This window comes from Protopterus annectens, chromosome 1.part0 (genome assembly GCF_019279795.1).
Source record: "Protopterus annectens isolate FY-2018-M chromosome 1.part0, PAN1.0, whole genome shotgun sequence".
NCBI lineage: Eukaryota > Metazoa > Chordata > Ceratodontiformes > Protopteridae > Protopterus > Protopterus annectens.
Window position 1 is genome coordinate 864,865,303 of NC_056725.1, and position 20,422 is coordinate 864,885,724.

Genomic DNA, 20,422 nt, shown 5'->3' on the forward strand with positions numbered 1-20,422 from the left:
AGCTTAGTTTAGATATTGTTTTTCTTTGTTTGTCTGAGTCTGTCCATCAAAGTTCTTTTCAGTATTTCCTGTGATCTGAACTCTGTGGTTTACTGTGAATATATATTCAGTATTTTCATGCTCATTTATTATTTATTATTAAATATATTTTAAACTTTTTTCTGGCTAGTCCTTGTAGAAAGTATCTAACCTTGGAGAGTGCTTATATTTATTTGGTGATGCTGCGTGGGCCACCCCAGAAGGCCTAGTCATCTTGGTCATCTACTACATTTTGTATTAGTATTAATATTACACAGTATAATTGGGCACCCTTTAAGGGCCTTAGGGTAGCTGATTGTACAGTGTCTAGTGGCAGTGATAACTACCTTATACTCTGGGCAGAAGAGGGCATGATAGGTAAATCTGTGCCAGCCTTTCCCAGGAGTGTGTGTGTCAGCTACTTGGGGCAGGGACACAAAGCATTGAGTTTGCAGAGAGGGTGGTGGAGGACTTGGCTTGCACTCTCAGCTCTGGACCTAACCCTATAACTTTACCAGTGGAGAGTGTTATTGGGGACCTGGAGGGAAACAGATATAGAGAAATCCAGACCATGGGCTGAGTGTATTTCCTGTATGCTCTTAAGGGAAATTGTGCTTGATGCAGAGAGGTCTGCATCTGGAAATACTGAGTGTATCCATTTGTATTCCAAGTGCACGTCCTTCTCCAGTGTCAGTGGTGAGGATTCAGGCCCCAATTACTGGCCCACCATGGGGACATCACATATTGGTGGCAGTGGTGGGATCATCATACATCGCATATTGGTTTGCAGTGGTGGGACCATCACTTGTCACATATTGGTTGGCAGTAGTAGGACCATCACTTGTCACAAGCTCCCTACTGTTTTTCCCTTTTATTAATGCACACTCCTGCTGACATTGAATTGCATGTTATATGCAGATGATATACTAATCAGAAATTCTGCTTCTTTAACCTCTGTCTTGCATAGCAGACTCCAGGATAATCTGAGTGTGCCATGAAACTAGTTCCTTAACAAAAAATGCTAATTTTAGTAAGTTATGGTATTTGGCAGCACATTAGACAAACTACAGATGTTATGTTGTCCTGTCTCACATTCATTTTTACAATGATGGGTTCTGAGCTGATTCTCGGCTCCGACTTGGCCGTATACATAGCTGAAAGTCTCAAACTTGGCTCATGGCAAGTAGGTATCCCACAATGCAGTGGTGTAATTCTCCAGATCTTGTTTGCTTCTTTAAGAGGTTACATGCAATCATCTTGGCCATGGTTAAATTGTGACAAATTTCTTTATATTTCTTGTAATACTGTTCTATTTTATAATAGATTAGCTTAGTATTTAGTCATATATAAATTCTTCTGCCTTTTCATGCATTATAGTTAAATAGTTATAGTTTTATTCCCTTTGGTGCTGCCTTTGGCCATCGTTTCATAGGCCTAACTGTATCCCTTGTAGTGGTTGTTGTGTCTCTCGTAGTTTATTAGTAGCTCGTTTGTTAGAGATCTCTTTCCCTGTTTATGTTAGAGGGCTTGTAGTTGGTGTGTTGTTTTGTCTGGAAAATAGGGCCGTTTGAGTTAGAGGCCCTATTTTACTCCCTTGTTGTCTCTCTCCTTCGTGTTTCCCATAGTTTGCTCAGTTTAGTTTTAGTAGTTCAGTAGTTAAAACTTTCTTGTTGTTTTATTGTGGTCTTATCTTTATCATGTCTAAAGACCCAAAAGAGAGGGAACATAAGCCTTCGGGCTTTAAAAAATGCCAGAAGTGTTCACAAAAAATGTCTATCACAGATGGACATGTAATATGTGTGTATTGCCTTGGAGCAATTCATCTACAAGAGGATTGTACATTTTGTCATTCCTTCAGTGCAAGGGTTTTACAAGAAAGGAGAAACAAATTGATCCTTAAAGGGCTCTTAAAGCCAACTTTTAAGGAAGCTATCCACAACTTTCTTCCTCTTCTTCTTCTCCTTCTTCCAAAAAGGAAAAATCCCAGAAGAGACAATCACCTGCATCATCGGCTCAGTCAGAGCCGTCAGTCAAGTTACCAAAAATTTCTAAGGCCACTACCTCCTCTGCTCTACAGTCCTCGGAGCCGTTGGAGGTTATACTAATTGACAAGCCTGGTTCTTCAGTTCTAAAGTCCTCTAACCCACAAGATACCTCTTCTCGGAGCTGGTCCATGGATATTTCACTGGTTTCTCTGACATTGAGCTCTCCCATTCTGCACAGGTCTCGCTCTCCATCCCTATCCTCCAGGTCCACCAAGAGCTTATCTGATGATGACATGGAATGGGTGGTGCGCAGACTCTTGAAGTCCCCGGTGCTAACTAAATTATTCTCGGCTGTGACCCATTTGGTCTCAGAGCCTACTCTACCAATTGTATCCACTGTTCTTTCTCCTCCGAGCCAAGCTAGACCTTCAGAGCCAGAGTGCTTGGTACCACTTACCGTGGCTCATTAATTCCAAGACCCCCTTCGGTGTTCTTGGAGCTGACTTCTGCTCCGACACTCTCTGTGCCATCCGGAGAGTCTGGGAGCCGGGGTTCCCCAGTCGGCCATGGAGGGATTCTCAACCCTGATCATCTTCTGTGCTGAGCCTACCCCTCGGAGCATCGGCCCGGGTTAGCTCAGCTCCTACATCAGCCTTGGGTCTGATCTCTCTGGTTCTGGTGCCTTCCTCTGTCTCCTCAGAGCTGAGGGAGTCTTTGGAGCTGGTAGGATCCACCTTTCAGCTGACGAATGTGTTGTCTACCCATACAACACCACAGAAGGATACTAGCACTCTTCACCCTAAGGCACTGGCTACTGTCTCGGCACCACCCATTCCACAGGACAGTAGAGATCCAGAGCCTCAGGATCCCCTATTGGGTGAACCCATCTCCTCTGAGGCCTCCCCAGAATATCCTTATGAGGAGCCACCTCGGAAGAGAACATGCAAGAGGAAGCATGTAGACTCTCCAGATGAGTCCGTCACTTCAGACACTGAACTTGAGGAGTTGGAAGGGTCCCCACAGTCGTCTTCTGATGATATCTCATTTGCAGATATTCTAAAGCTCCTGAAGCAGAGAGGCGGCTGGCAGGCCACCACCCCTTCTGAGGAGGAGTCAGTGTACCTGAAGGCTTTTGGGTCTCAACCTTCAGCCTCCAGGGTGTCTCCGCCTTTCGAAGAGCTAATGGACCTGGTTAGTCAAAAGGCATGGGAGTCACCTGACACAATGGAACCTGTCCCTCAGAGGGTCAACAAATTCTTGTCAGCTCCTTCGGGAAAGGATTTTCTCACTAAGGGAGTACCTCTAGATGCTATGGTGGTGGCAGCAGCCACCAAGAAGGAATGTTTAGAGACATCCACATCTGTTCATTCTCCGAACAAAGACTCTTGAATGATGGAGAGATATGGGAAGCATGTCTTATCGCTGAACTATCTATCTCACTGTACAAGGCTACAAAGAGATCTGAAAGAGATTGGAGATACTCTGCAAGGTACATTAGCTGCGGGGGTGAATGAGAAGGTCTCCACCCAGCTATCCACCTTAAATTCCATTGTGAACTCCTCCATGAGGCTGATATCCTATGCAGCTGATGAAGTAAGCACGGCAGTGGGTTCTGGAGTTTCCCTTAGGGGTCATAATGGATGTGCTTGTGCAATTTTGTGGAGCCCTTTAAGTCTACCTTTACTAACGCCCCTTTTGATGGTTCCTCACTCTTTGGACGCAAAGTAAAAGACACTCTCACCCTATGAGAGCAGGAAGGAAAAACTCTCTCTGCTGTTGGAGTGCGTTTTTATGTACCTTCAAGACCTTATCCTAAAGGCCAGAAGAGTGGGAAAATGTGGTTCAAAAGATCCCAGAGAGTTTTCCAGGATGCATGGGGTGATTCCTTCCCCAGGGGCAGAGGGGGACCGCAGAACCAGGGTGACCATGATTCCTTTCGCCGATGGCCTTATCAGTGCTCCTGAAAGGAGGCCCGACTGCTCTACTCTGGAGGCAGTCATGGGACGTTTATCCATGTACCCAGAAGCCTGGCAAACTATCACAAGAGACAAATGGGTACTACAAATAATATCCAGAGGATACTCCATTCCATTCTCCAATCCTGTTCCACAGACTAGAATGATCCCAGATGTTCCACCCAATTGAAGGGGGCAAGCAACTATATAGATTCAAAAGTTGCTGCAAAAAAGTCATCCAAGAAGCCCCCACAGACCAAATAGGATTTGTAACTTACTCAAGATTCTTTTTGGTGCTAAAAAGAACAAGGGACTGGAGACCCATGTTAGACCTAAGCAAATTAAACTAATCTGTCAAGAAGTCAAAGTTCTGAATGGTGACACTGCAGTTGTTACTTCTCTTTTTAGGGAAAGATGATTGGATGTGCTCAATAGACCTTCAAGGTGCTTACTACCACATAAAAATGGACAGGACATCGAGAAGGTACTTACGCTTGTGGCTGGGAGCCAGTCACTATCAGTTTTGAGCTCTGCCCTTTGGTCTCACTTCAGCCCTCAGAGTGTGTACCAAATGCATGGCAGTAGTCATGGCTCACCTGAGACATGTGGGGTTCTGAGTGTTTCCCTGTCTAGACGACTGGCTCCTATCTGCCACCAACAAGCATCTACTCCAACAAGTCAAGGATCTAACGTTGATGTTTACATTCAGTTGGGTATTAAAGTCAACTTTCAAAAATCTGCCTTGTTGCCCTGTCAAAATATTACATTTATAGGCGCAGATCTGGACACCGCTTCCATGGTAGCACGTCTTCCAACAGAAAGAGTTGTAGCACTCAGACAACAGATACTTTCTCTTCTCCCCAAAAATCAAGGTGAAAGCAAAGATAATTCTAAGATTACTAGGGACAATGGCGTCCATGATAACACTGGTTCCTGTTGCCAGAATGCACATGAGGATCCTTCAATGGCTGTTATTCTCCCAATGGTCACTTCAAGAGCTTCCTATGTCTCACCCGATCAGGATAATGGATTCATGCAAAAACAGCATAAGATGGTGGATACACTCCAGTCACGTGACCATAGGAAGATCCTTTGCTCCACAACAACCCATAGATATGGTGGCCGAACACTTCCCAGATAGGGGGGGGGGTATTATTTGGGGAGGACAGTCCAAGGTACTTGGGCAAGAACATGAGGCTCACTTGCATATAAATTTCCTAGAGATGAGAGCAGTGTTTCTTGAGATGCAAGCACTTCATGACTCTCTCCCTCTAGGGACAATTGCGATACAATCAGACACATTATGTCTCTGGTTTGGTACATAAACAAGCAGGGGGGAACCAGATCTTACCCCCTTTGCCACGAGGCCCTAAAAGTTTGGCAATGGGCAGTTTCTTCCCAGCACTTTTCAATAGCTGTACACATTCCGGGGAAGTCTAGTGTGATAGCAGACAAGCTGAGCAGGGCAATTTTAATGCCTAACGAGTAGTTTCTCAATCGGAATGTAGCGGAAATGATTTTCTGAACATGGGGTCTGCCTTGCTGTGATCTTTTTGCCAGTCCCATGAATGCCAATGGCAGCAACTACTTTACCCTAATCTCCCCTCCAGGGGAGACACCCAGAGATGTACTTGCTCACGATTGGCCCTTGGGACTGCTATATGCCTTTCCGTCGTTCCCTCTCATACCCAGAGTCATCCAGAAAGCACAGTACTTGGGAAGCAGGATAATTCTCATTGCGCCTTACTGGCCTCGTCAAGTTTGGCTCCCCTTCCTTTGGCCTCATCTTCAGGAGAAGCCTTGGACTCTGGACCCAGTTCCAGACCTGCTGACACATATCAGGTGCACTTCATCCTTCTCTCCACACCCTAAAATTGACAGCTTGGTTGCTCCACTTCCAAATATAGTCAGGCTTCAGAATTTCACTCCTACAGTTAAACATATCTTAATGATCTCTCATAAAGCTTCCACTAGAAAACAAAACAGGAACATTGATCCTTTTTCTGCACCCATCCATTCTATTTTGGAATTTTTGGCAGAACTCTTTCAACAAGATTCAACTGCAGCAACTATCAGAGTACAGTTCGCTGCAATCTCAAATTTCCACATTGGTGATTCTGTCTCGAACTTAATGTCACACAGGTTTTGTAGAGCCTTCTTGAAAGGTGCCTCCTTATTAAGACCTCCCTTTAAGGAACCCCTTTATCCTTGGGATTTAAATTTTGTTTTGTCTCACCTGACTTTACCACCTTTTGAGCCCTCATCATCTTCAAAAGTCAAGTTCCTTTCCTGGAAGACTATTTTTCTGGTGTCATCATCTGCTAGAAGAGTATCAGAGTTGCAAGCTCTTTCTATCAAACCTCCATATTTGATATTTCATAAAGATAGGGTATCTTTGCGAACTGATCCATCTTTTTTACCCAAAGTCTCTTCTTCAACTAACATAAATCAATCTATTGAGCTTCCAGTGTTTTTTCCTAATCACAGCAAGAAGGCATAATACAAATTACATCAACTAGACATGCATAAACAACTCAGATTCTATTTGCATAGGACCAAAGATTTTAGAAAATCTGACCAGTTATTCGTATCCTTTTCTGATGCAAAAAAGGGTAGCTCAGTTTCTAAAACTACTCTTTCCAATTGGCTCTCAAACTGCATTACGTCCATCTATACTTCAAATAACAGAGATTTACCATTCAAAGTGAAGGCTCATTCCACTAGAGCAGTGGCTACGTGTTTTGCCTTTCAAGCCAGAATTCCTATGGATAATATTTGTGCAACAGCTACTTGGACCACTCCTCATACCTTTATCACACAAAGTGGATTTGGTCTCCAGGGACATGGCCTCCTTTGGTTCCATGGTGCTTAAAGGTGTACTCTCGTGAGCCACCCAGGGATAAGGTGGTGCTAGGGACAGACAACATAACATAAAGAGGTTATGTACTCACCATAATGTTCCATGTTTGTTGTCCATCTCACTGTTCATTCTTACAAACTCTCCCGCCTTCCCCCTACCAAAGACTCCTTGTGGACCTGGTGGATGTTTTTGCTACCTTCAGGAGTTCTTTGTTTCAGTTTGTTTCTCCTTCTATTGGGGATAGTATGCATTTGTATGTATATATATATATATATATATATATATATATATATATATATATATATATATATATATACTCCGAACCCATCATTGTAAGAATGAGTGGCGAGATGGACAACAAACATGGAACGAACGTTATGGTGAGTACCTACCTTCTTTTTTTCTGCTCAGCTTTCCATTACTAACCATTGGTATCTACTGTCGCCAAGATTACAAACCAGAAATAACATGCTCTGTTTTGACCAACAACTCTCTTTTATGCATAGCAAAGCGCAATCATAAATATTCTAGCAAGCTTAAATATTCTCACAGGTGAAGTAACCAGACCTGCTAGCATTGGGGGCATGAAATGTAATAGGCATAATGTCCTGATGCCAAGATTACAGTATACCTTACAATTATTGTATTAATCTAATCAAGGACAACTGAAAATAAAATATTGAACATTTATTTTACTGTAAAAGTACAAGGGAGCATCACTGTATCACAACAGCCTTGGCCACCTGGCTCTCTCTAACTGCACATAAACATATAAACTTTTACTGCTAAAGTCACAGGTAGTTAGAATGTCTAATCTCAGATAAGGAAACTGCATCCAAGAATATCAGCATCCTCACTAAGGTCCAACAACTTTGGTGTGATGGCTTTGAGGAGGCCAACAGTCTCATCCTACGTGAGACGGCTTTTTTTCCCAGGTTGTATCTGCCTGTTGGAACTACCTTCCACAAGAGCTGACTATTAAAGGGCTACTCAGAGAAGGGTTTCAGGAATATCTGTAAGAGTACTACAAATTAATTTGTTTCCAAGGCAATGGTTAATTTTTTCAGTCAAAGTTATTTATTCAATGGGAAGATTCAAAGTACAGAAGCTATTAATGTTGGGGTGAGCACAACCCCTTCATACTTTATCCTTTGTAATTGAAAGATGAAAATGCTAATCATTATATTTATCCCGTTAGTTATAATGTGTTAGGACATGTTTACCTTATAACACATTATTTTTATATATTACCAATGACATACTTCTGCATAGCTGCCGTACTACAACTGGGATCTGAAAACATTGGCTGTGATGCAGTTGGCAATGCTGTGGAATAACTGGCTACAACACCCAATGTGTATTTGATTCAGAGACACAGTGAATGTGAACAGGGGAGGGTGAGCAACATAGTTGCTTGCAGTGTATGCTAATGATGGTATAATGACGTACTGATGGACAGTTTTAATATAAAATGCTTTGTGTATGCAACTGAGGAAAAACGAGATTCTTTATAACTGTATTTTAGTATTTTTGAAGATAGTACTGATTTTTTAAGATTTTCTTATGTACATTCCACCAGCTGTGTTAATTATTTGGATATTTCTATTAGTAAAATATTGATGTTGGTTGTTTTGAATCTAAAAGTTTTAGGAAGCCAACATTAAGCAATTCATATCTCTATTTTCTAAAAGTCATCATTATAGGAAGAGAAAAAAACATTGGTAAGGGACAATTTGTCAAACTCTGACATCTGAAATCCAACAATGAAGTGTTCCATGTGGAATAACTTAAGGCAATTATTTTTGGCCCATGAATGTCCAGTGGACTTGTTTGGGTTATGGATGAAGTTGTTAGTAAAAGACCTGATCATTTTGCACCTGTTTTGAAACAACCAGTAAAACAGGTTTTGAGGAGACAGGCTGAGTTTCACAGTGTGATGTGTTTACCATTTTCTGTAGACAATAAGGACATTCAGGAAAGTATGAATAAGCATTGGGGTTTGTTTAACAACTAAAGCAATTTGCAAGACTAGGCTGGCAATAAACCCAAGTTTATTTTTATATGGATTTGAATATTAAAAGTCTGTTTGAACATGAAGTTAGATATCATTGGGGGTGTAGGAAAACTATCTGGCAATTAGCGGGGCATGTAAACAATGCTGATTTGTTAACAAGATCAAGTTTCTAGTATTTGGTAGTTTGATTTTGTCATGTCAGGGATATTTCATTTGCAATACTAGAGGTGTGGTTTCTGTAGCCACATTATATCTGGAATTTTATGTCAGTAAAACCAAAAACACATTTTAACAAATTGATATATTTTTTTATAATTGGGGAACTGGATAGGCAAGAGAGGGGGATGATTGGGATAATTATTTGCTGATTTGTGAGTTGTACTGGCAGCTTACTTTGGTGGTAGATTAGCCACAAGATTTGACTGAAAATATATCCATTTCTAGTATTTTACATTACAGAAGAAATGTGTTATGAAATTATATTTTGATTTTTTTATATATATATTTATGTTTAACTGTTAATTATTCATTTTAATTTTTACGAATTTTTGATTGTCAGTTTTTATCACAATACTGAGTCGTGCTGTTTTTAATTGATTTTCCTGTGTGTAGTTGTTATTCTGATGAAGTCTTGTTATAGTTTAAGATGAAAGCAATTATTTTTTTAATTAGATCTATTCTGGGGACATGGAGCTGTGTGGTTTTGCTTTAATGTTTGCAGAGCCATTGGTTTTGCAAAGATAACAGGAGGTCAAGTAGAATAGGACTGGGACTTTAATGGCTCAAAAAGGAAGACACAGGTCACCATGGAGTATAAGGAGAGTTATGCTAAATGACTAGGATAATTGAAGGATTTTAGACCTTTACTTTTTTGGTCAGAAATCTTTAGGACCTTTCCACACAGATCACCTTGGATCAGATGGGCTACTGACTATAAGGGGATTTGTGCTAATTTATTAAGATTTTGAAGGATTTAAGACCTTTAATTTTTTGGTTGGAAATCTTTGGGGCCTTTCCATTTGAGTGATATGCTTGGATATGCACTTACCGAAGGGTTCACTGAATTTGATTTATGGGTCTGATAAGGGAAGAGTACAGTGGTAAGATAAAGTGCACTTGTGTAAGTTGTACTTACCATAACAGCCAGTATTTGAGTTCCTGACTGCTGCAGTAGCCTTTGGCTATATGGGTTATATCCTGAATAGTCTACAACAACGGCTAGCTGCACAAAGCTCTTGATCTCTTCCACACCTACACTATTAATACTGATTGGCTAGCCCTCTCTGGCGAGAAATCTTTTGCTGCTGTAGTGGCAGAGACATCAGCATAACAAACTGGTGATCTTGGTTTTGAATCCCAAATAAGAGCTATTATCATTTTTCACTTTGATGAATGATTTTAAGTAGGAGGAAAGTATTTGACCTTTATCTGGTTGAGAAGTGGATGTCAAGAAATTCACCTTAAGAATGAATAATTGCTTATAATATATGGGGAATGTAATTCCCCTGTATGCACAGTACTTTGTGACAGCAAAAGTTGTGTACCAACTTTTAAAGCTAGTGGTTAATTAGCTGTGTACCTTGCTTCTGACTGCTATTTTGTGGCAGAGGGTAGTATGTTACAGCTTTTAAAGCTGTTAATTCCTTTCCATTGAATCACTGTGATGTCTGCCTTTTAGAGGTAATAAGATGTTCACTTAATTTTGCATCAACCAGGTTCATATATAAGAAATGGCTATGATAAGTTTGTTATAACTATATTTTAATGTGAATCTTACTAAAACATGTTTTTTGTTTTATATTTTTCATTTTTGGAATATAATCAGTGAGCTCCATGTATTAAATGTATATTAACGTTTGTGTGTGTGTGTGTAGATATATATATATATATATATATATATATATATATATATATATATATATATACAGATGCAAATATGTATCTATATCAAAAAAATTACACACTCCTGTTAAAATGCCAGGTTTTTGTGATATAAAAAATGAGACCACAATAAATAACTTCAAATCTGTTCCCACCTTTAATGTGACGTATAACCTGTACAATTCAATTGAAAAACAAACAAATCTGTTAGTGGAAAAAATATAAAAAATAAAAAAACATACAATACGCTGGTTGCATAAGTGTGCACACCCTTAAACTAATATTTTGTTGTGTGTGTACACCCTTAAACTAATACATTATTGAAGCACCTTTTGATTGATTGTGGTCTCATTCTTTATATCACAAAAACCTGGCATTTTAACAGGGGTGTGTACACTTTTTATATCCACTGTATATACATACATATATATGCATATATAAAAAGAGTCCATAATTTAGTTAAACGTCTTTAAAGTTGGCATCTGTTTTGCTGACAGAACTGGGGGTGTGGGGGATGCAGTGGGAATTCCTCCACTGCCAAAAACACTCTAGTATTGTTGCACGCTGTGGGGGTTTATCTTGGAGCATGCACAATGATTTATCAATTTGTGTGTGTGTGTGTCAACATTAACATCTCAATATTTTGGTGTTTGAGTATTTACAATATATGCATATATTTTTATATATAAAAAGAAAAGGAGACATAAATCATTTGACTTGGTATTTTATTTTAAAACTGAAATGGCTTTTTTAACATATGAAAGCACCTTCAAGGATGGTAAAAGTTGCACTAAGGTAAACAGGATTATTGAATAAGAAATGAAGCTGAAGAATTGAAGACACTGTGAATAGTAGATCGAATATTTATTAGCGTTTTCTCTTTTTTGCCTAGGTTCTTCCTTTGTGTATGCTGGCTGCACTACTGGGATGCATTTTTGGTTTGAAGCCAAGCTGTTCAAAAGACGGTACTTTGTTATTATGAATTATTTTTTATCTTTGATTTAAAAAAAATGTAGCAGTTTATTTCTGTAGTAGTATTCTGATTGTATCCTGTGTAGGTTTTCATAGTTAACATTACATGACAATTATCTGAACTAATATAATCTGTATAGACTTGTAAAAGAATGACCACTGGGATCCGGAACAACACACAAAATTTTGTGTGTTGTTCCAGATCCCAGTGGATAATCAGTATAGAGGTATCCCAAAATGAATAGAACATTGTATTTGTGTATTTATTTATTTAGTGAATTAATTTTGAGAAGGCAAGCATACTGATCTTAGGTCACAGTATCTGGACAAAATCTAGATAGAAAGTCGATGCTTTCATTTGCTTAAATACTTTCCATTGTTTCTGTGATTATTTCCAATCCAGAGGTTGTTGTACACTGTGGGTAACATGCTTGGTTTATTAATGTGAATACTTCTTTTTGCTGAATTAACATTTAATGTGTACTGCTGTTGTATGAAACTGGTCTAGTCCAAGACATAAACAGGTGTGTCCAGTTGAAGGAGGTTACACCACAGCTCTTTAATGATCTTCCTTTGTAAAATGTTAAAATAGTTGTGTGGGCTTAAAAAATGTTAAAATGTCACAGCACGCTTCCCCTGTTTTATTTGGTAGGCAGAGCTGAGACTTCAAACACGTGTCTTATTTATGCAGGCTTTATTTTCTGGTAAGTGGGACCACATCCTATACCTATCACTGTCTGCCTGGTTACATTCTCTTTTCTTCAGTGACACCCTTATGTCATTTTCTTCAGCTTCTTTGATTGGCATGTGCTACTTCTTAAACACCTGTGTCATGGACAGTATAACTTCTCTAATAATAAGCTACATTTAATACCAGCTGCAGTTCTGCGGTATTATGTAGTGGCGGGAATACTCCTTGGAATGTTTTAGTCTGTTTCTTGGGCAATAATGTCCCAGCATGACCCTATTTATCAAGCACAGGTGCAAATAAGGTTGAATGCCATTAGTAACAAATAAAACACAAAACTATGTGTCCTTTTATGACCCAACTCTACTCTCCTTAACTTCCATATCACACAAGGAAGACCATTGCAGTTTTCAAATGAGATGTCATCATTTGGTCAGGACTGATCTTCAAAAAAATAAATTTTGTGTTTTGCATATGCAGTGGGATTCAGAAAAGTAGTACTTAGTGTACAAGACTAGTGTTCACAAGTCTGGTGCTTGTGAAAGCGCTCACACGTCTCTTCTGGCTGCGAGTGCTTCAGCAGAGTATAAAGACATTAAATATGATTGATGAAAATCTCAGTAGTCATGTGCTGAAATTTCAGGAGAGATTCAGAAGATAAATACAACACTGCCAGCTCACTTGGGTGCTATCATGGAGGTTTAACGAGATCTGTACTCCCCCAGCACTCGTATAGCTGACAGTCTAGTTAAGCTGGAACTCATGGAGGTGAGATCAGTGCACTGAGAAGCGCAAAGAATATGATTGTTTTGCCTAATCAGGCTGAATCCAAGGATGTTGTCACTTTTACAGACTATCTTACTGTGGGTAGACTGGCATATCAAACTGGTTTAACTGGCTTTCTTTAAAATAGATTTCCTGGGAGGGATAAAAACATTTCTAGAGTGGTTTCCATGAGTGTCTGGGAGATGAAATCTTCAATACAAGGCAGCAGTGTCAAATGTTAGCAGAGATCTCTTCCAGACCCCTTCCCCTTGTTTCAGAGTATGATCCAACAAAAGGAAAAGGCATTGATTATGACTTGATTCCAAGCCTGTGAGGTAGGACAAACTGGATGATTATACTTTATATATGGAAGACAAGGTCATTTGGTGTCCTACCATGCCACCCCTTGTTTGTGTGTGTTTATTTACACACACACACACACACACACACACACACACACACACACACACACACACACACACACACACACGCAGTGAGTCGTGCATGAAAAGGATTTGGTACACAAAATGGTTGTTATATGGCTAGAACTTTGTGTTTGGGGCGGAGTAGCATTTAAAGATAAGAGAGATATTGTTGAATATCTCTACTGTTGTTTGTAGCTGAGAGCACAGGCTAAACTCTGGTTCAACGCGTACTTTGCAAGCAAGTAACTGTTGTGATGAATGGTTTATGAAAACTGCTGTTACTTTAATGTGTATAAGTTTTGTTTGCTGTAATAAAGAGAATCAGTATGGAGAGTACAAAAGGAAATCTTTTTGGATGAAGATTTTTATTTGTGTTCATTGTTTAATATTCTTACAAAGTTTTGCTGTTTTGGAACCAAACCAAAGTGTTAAGGAAAGGCGTGTTTTGTAGACTCTGTTGATGATGAAAGTCACCCACTTTCAGATGAGCAGATTTTCAGAATAGATTTCAATAGTGTTTTAGATGCTTGTGTTTTACAGCTGAAATTGAAATATAAAGCAATGCCTAAACTAGCTACTAATTTCAGCTTCATGTCAGACTCCTCTTTCTTGATGGTCGCTATTGATTTAAAGAAATGCTGTGTTCATTTGATAGTTTAGCATCCAAAAGACCTTGATGTCAGAAAGATTGTGCATGTGTTTTAAATTTCTGGAACCAGTTGTGTTACCATATTTTAACAGCTGCACTCATTCCCTCCAGTACAGCTCTTTTGAAGTGTGTACCTTTAACTCCTAGTGGGTTTGGCTTGAGCCTTTGAAAAAATGAATTATCATATTACAGTTCAAACAAATATTCAAATCTCTGGAACCTAAGTGTTACTAGAAAACTGCAAATGGCAGACTATTCACCATAAATTCATTTTTATATAGGTGACAGTGCACTAAACACCAAAAGTGTGATAAGTGACTTAGGGACACAGGTGGACAGTGGTCTCATCTTCGATAACCACATCACCACAGCAGTCAGGAAATCCTTCTATGTGGCACACCTCATTCACTAAGGGCTTTTCATCCAGAAAAAAGCAGGTCATTGTCCCACTGTACTCATCCCTCATTAGACCCATTATAGAATACAATGCCCCATTTGGTATGTACCTCTCAAGACATCTGCAACAACTGGAAAGACCGCAGAAATACCTCACTAAAAGAATCACAGGCCTAAAGCAGATGCCCTACGCTGACCACCTTAAAAAACTCCAGCTATACTCTGTCGGATATTGTCTACTCAGAGGCGATCTCTGCTTAACATACAAGGCCATGTCAAACCCAGAGCTGTTGGACATGCTACACTTAAAGAAATCCCAATCCCTCAGAGCCACACGCTCCAGGGATCTAAACCTTGTCATCACAATAAACAAAACATGCTGGAGGGATAGGTTCCTGACCCAGAGACTCCCCAAACTCTGGAATAGATTGCCCATACATGTCAATCAGAGTGCCCCTTTGGCCCTCTTCAAAAGGAACCTTGACGACTGGATGGGAGAAAGGAAATTCACCCTGGGGATCACATCAGTCGCCCTGCTATATAGGGGTCCAGGGAAGTAAATAGTGTGGGAAGAAATAGCCAGGGAATTGTTATGGCTAGGCTTGTATAGGCCCTAGGGCTGATAGCCTAGTACCAACCTATAAACCTATATTGGACGCATTCATTCAGTTTGATGCTTTAAACTGGATTTTATAAGCCAAAATAAAGTCAGTGAATATTAATTTTGAAATTTATAAACAGCTTATTATATCTTTGTAACTATTCAGGCAAGACACATACTGCCAGCAGGATTTTATTCGTACAGCTGTGAGCTTTCTTATGAGGCTATGCAGTTCTGTCTGTGTTATTTGAATGTTGAGATATTCAGAGAAGTAATTTAATACAAATAAACAGTATACAAATTAATAATAATTGCTTTAGTTGTATTAAACAGAGGTCAAATATCAATACAGTTGTGTTTCCCATCATGTATGCTTAAAGATGAAATCTTCTGATACCGTGTATGTAGCATGGTGTTGGAATTATTAATGCAAATATGAACAAGCAACATTTAATGCCTAGAGGTGTCAGTAGGAGTTAACTGCAGAACCGCCTGGAGGCGCACTCGGCATAATGAGTTAGCTTGTTGTAGCTGACTCTCAGATTGTCTCTATCCTAAGTACATTCTATCAAAAAACAAGTACTCCTCAAATATTTTTGAATCTGGCTGTCATTACATCTTGTGAGTGTAGTGTCAATAAACTTTAATTAATGGTGCTTACTTGCGTTCATCTGTGTGCCAAATAGATGATCTAATCTTGCCATGTTGTCCACTGAACATTGTACTGTATTAGCCAAATCATTTTGTCACTGATATTGATGAGTTTGCCAACCTGAATGCATGAAAAGTACATGTTACCTGTGCATATTCAAACAGTTTTGTCATGGATATTAAACAATCTCCTCTAGTTCAGTGGCAAACAGAGCAGATTTTGAACACAGTTTATCTGGTCAAGGAGCGGTAAAACAACACATTAACTTCCCAAAAATCAGCTTCAAATGAAAACATTATACAGTTGTGAAAAATGATGAGCCATTAATAATAGATGAGAACACAAGAGATAGCTTGAAGCCCAACCTTCAAAATAACAGAATTTATTAATAACAAAAATAGCAGCAAAGCTTTTGAGTTAATGAAACTCTTTCTCAATGCTTGATACAAAATAAACTGTTTGAATGCATCTTTTGTCTAAAAAGCCAGCCTATCAAAACATATTCAGTTATCACAAGATCATTTTAAAATACCAATTAAAGGGTCTATATTATAAGAACAAAGTTTTACAACTTTGAACACCATATGGGCGACACCATATGAGCGAAGTTGTAAAACATTGAAATCAAAATAAAAAATGTAAAAACAAATAAAAAAACCTACCTGATTGGTCTGAGTAGGGGGGCAAGCCCCCCTGCACCTCCCAAAACCCCCGCTACTTAAATATACCAACTCCGAGATTGCACTACGTTGAAGTAAAGGGAAGAATTGCCTACGAAGATCTCCATTCACACTTGCGAGGTTTTAAATATTTGACCATTTGGTGTCACCCATATGATGTTTGAATATTTAAAACTTTGTTATTATAATATAGACCCCAATTAAAAACATACTTAATAGCATTGATAAAATAAATGAATACATAAGTAAATAGAATATCCCAGTCTGAATAAGAAAAAAGAGAAAAAAAAATATATAACAAGGCATAACAGCTTATAAAAATCGCTTAGATTTTAGAACAGGTCTTGTGGGGTGTATCAGCTCTAAAATAATTTATCCATTTATATTCAGCTGTTTCTGTTTTAGTAATTAGATCACCTCATACATTCAGAAAAATCTTTTGAAGTACCCTAAACTTAAATTTATGTTCTTTGCCACAGATAAAGTATGTTTGCACAACACATTTGTATCAATACCTCTGCGTATAGCTGAAAGATGGGGCCTAATTCTTTCCTTCAACTTCTGATTCGTCTTTCCAATATAAAAACTATTACATTTAATGCAATTGGCAAAATAGATAACATTTTCAGTATGACAGGTTGCAAACTCACTGAATTTAAAATCTTGTTTGGTAATAGGGTGTATATAACTCGTATCAACATTAATCTCATTGCAATAAACACAATTGAGGCAAGGCACAGTACCTTTCAAATTTAAGTATATGGTTTGTAGCTGATCTAGGACTAAGACTTTATAATATAAATGTTGTTTGAGGTTCTTCTTTTTAGAAATAAAATGTGGTGTTTTACCAACACCATTCTAAAGTTCAGGATTTGACTTTAATATTGCCCATTTCTTCTGTATTATATTCTTTATGATGTTGATATGTCTGTTATATTTTCTAATGTAGCCTAAGATTAACTCCTACTATGGAAATCATTCCTTACCACATTGCTAGTATCCGAAAAAAATTGGGTACCTAATCTAACTCTTTTAGTGTTAACTAATTCCATAGTATTATTGATTAATGTATCATATCCTCTGGTATGTGTTATTTTGACAGTTGGGCTCTGAGCTTTGTCTTGTGTTCTCCAAATTAGTTTGCCTTTTTGAAACCCATTTAGTCACCAGGTTCATTTTGTTTAGCAATAATAATAGTTGTACTGCATTAGCAGTCTGTTATATAGATTGTAAAATACTAATCAAGTATTAAGACTTCACCTTGGAACATCTAACAGCTACCTATTTGATCAAGAAAAAAAAACTAGTATGAAGTGTTTTAGGGCCCCAACATCAGCTATCTCAAATGTTGACAGAAATTGTGTTCTCAGTTTCGCCTATTGCTCCAGAAAACAACCTCTTCAGTGTAGCAAAAATGTCAGCAGTAAACTTGGATGCAGAAAATTTCACCTGTACATGTAAGATGCATCTAGTTTCCTACATCACACCCCTAATGCATTCCACATTTAAGAAATGCCCAAACCTTGTAAGACATGGATGCTGATTCATTACTTCCAGGGTAGAAATCCTTTGCTATTCCCTACTTTCTTCCCTGTCTCCAGAACTTTGCCTGATGGTTCCTCTACCTGTGCCGTATGGTCCATTTGTTCCTGGGAAACAGGACATGAGTACTTTCTGGGCTAAGTGAGAGTCATATGACACATTTATTTTTCCAAGGATTCCTCATCAGCCCCCCATTCCCCATCAAGAGGGAAGGGCTTTCAAGATGGCTGCACATTGATGAACAGCTTAATTTTAGCCCTTCCAGTGTGAAAAAGAAACTGGGAAATAAGAGCCAGTGATATCGTAAGCTTAAGTAAATTTCAATTAGTGGCTAGAAAGTGTATTGCCTGGATGGATCGAATGTATGTTCCAAACCTAGCTATAAGAAAGCAGACAAGACCTCTATTAATAAAGATGCAATTATACTATCACAAAAAAGTCAATCTAACAGAACTATGGAAGAAGGGAAAAGTATTACAAATTAAGTATACCAGAGTATTTGTGGAAAATGATTATTCACTGTACAGCATGCAAAGGAGAGGCATAATGGTTAAGATATTTGCCTTACAGACGCAAGGTGCAGGGGTTGATTCTCACAAGGGTTACTTGGCAAGGCTTGAAATGGCCCATGAGGGCAGTTAGCCTAGTACTAATCTGTGAATCTATGAAACTATGAAAATTGAATCCCAGCAATTGGGGAATGTTGATGGGAAGGTGTGGGATTCAAGCTGCTGTATCCAGCTGTCTTTAAAATGTTTTTTTCCTGGAAGATCAAATATATTTTCGGATTTATAATAGGCTAAGGAGAAAATAAAAAGTTTATCCAACAAAAAGTGCACCAGCAAACAGAAGGGGACTCTGCTTCTCATTCTTTTGAAAATAAAACTCTTAGAGTGAGTTTGCCACTGAAACCTTTTCCAGTGTGCCAAAGGAAAATGCTTGAGAGATGCACCAAATCGCAGCAGTTGACTAGAAAAATCAGAAGTACCTTGGACTTGAATCAGACACTGGTGTTGGGAGATGGAAATGAGCAGTAAGAAGACCAGCAACACTGACATTAGTGAATAAATGGGAGAATATAAAGCATTCAGTCACGTTTGTGAAATATGTCATTGAAAGAAAGAGTGGCTGAAAAAGACTGGACTTTTGTTGTAAAATTTGTGGGTAGACTGTAAAGCATAAACCCCACTTTGTCATTAATGTTTGAAAGGACACTAAAAGAGAAAAAAGTAACTAAGTAAAACATTTTTTGTTCTTATTAGTATTTGTATAAAACATTTCATGATATAAACTGCATGTTGTATATAGTAAAGCAGTTTTGTATGCTATGTAGTCAGGGATATCTTAAATGTGGGGGGAGTCTTTTCAGTGATTGTTGTACATGTTAAAGATATTAAAGTAAACATGTACTTTTTAGTTGTAAGAAATATAGGTTTTACAGTATAATAAGCGGTGACAGGCTTGACATAATCATGTTTAATGTTAATATGTTGTGATCTTGGGCTGCTGGAATTGGGGCAAGGGTGTAAAAGCGCACTAATATTATATGTGGAATTAAGATATTTTCTCTTATTTTTACAAAGATGAATGTCTACATTAATGCTCTTGGCTCAAGCTATAGACAAATGTTTTTTGTAAGCAAGTAAGCTTGAAAAATAAGACAAAATGACAAAAGCCATGAAAAATGCTAAGTTTCTTACATCTGGAAAGATATTAGCTTGTTTTCCCCCCAAATGTTCAATGGGAGTCAAGAAGTCTGCAGCAGGAGGCAGTTGTGCATTTCAGTTCTGAGTGAAAATTACAAAGATTCATTGCTGACTACTTTTACATGGAAAGAAGCTATTTGTAGGTGCAAGCAATTAATCGTGAGATTTCTGAACATTCTTTGTTGAGAGAAATGCAAAAATTAAAGGTATAATGGCAAGCAATTTAGTGAAAAATGAAGTTTGAAATTATGGAAAGTAAATAAGAGCTAGTGGCCTCCCTAGCAGCCGTAATAATATCACGCACTTAAAAAATAAATATTATTTAACGATACTATTGCACTTTTCTTAGGGCTAAATGCTAATGTTTTCTGAAAGCATGCAATCTGTTTCTTACATTTGGGAGGGGAATAGATATAAAAGAGAACACAGGCTGTATCATCATGCTTTTAGTATGGCTAACCTTAATTTTTGGTTAGGTAATGCCAGTGGATGCAGGTGTTGATTGGGGCAGTGGTTCCTATCTGGAGTGTTAAACCCCATTGTTTGAAGAAGTACATAGTTTTATGTGTTTGTTCTAAGTTAATATGGGATGGGGTGTTCTGAAAAAGTATTTAGTTTTTTGTTTGAGGGTTT

The 20,422-nt window shown here is 38.5% G+C and overlaps 1 protein-coding gene across 1 annotated transcript in view; it reads left to right on the forward strand.

Annotated features, from left to right (window-relative positions):
• ENPP1 (ectonucleotide pyrophosphatase/phosphodiesterase 1) overlaps positions 1-20,422 on the forward strand; it is a 1,288,649-nt gene that overhangs the window by 207,989 nt on the left and 1,060,238 nt on the right. Inside the window, exon 2 of the mRNA XM_044063702.1 lies at positions 11,606-11,678. Within this exon, the coding sequence (XP_043919637.1) occupies positions 11,606-11,678 (73 nt within the window). The remainder of the gene's footprint in view (positions 1-11,605; positions 11,679-20,422) is intronic.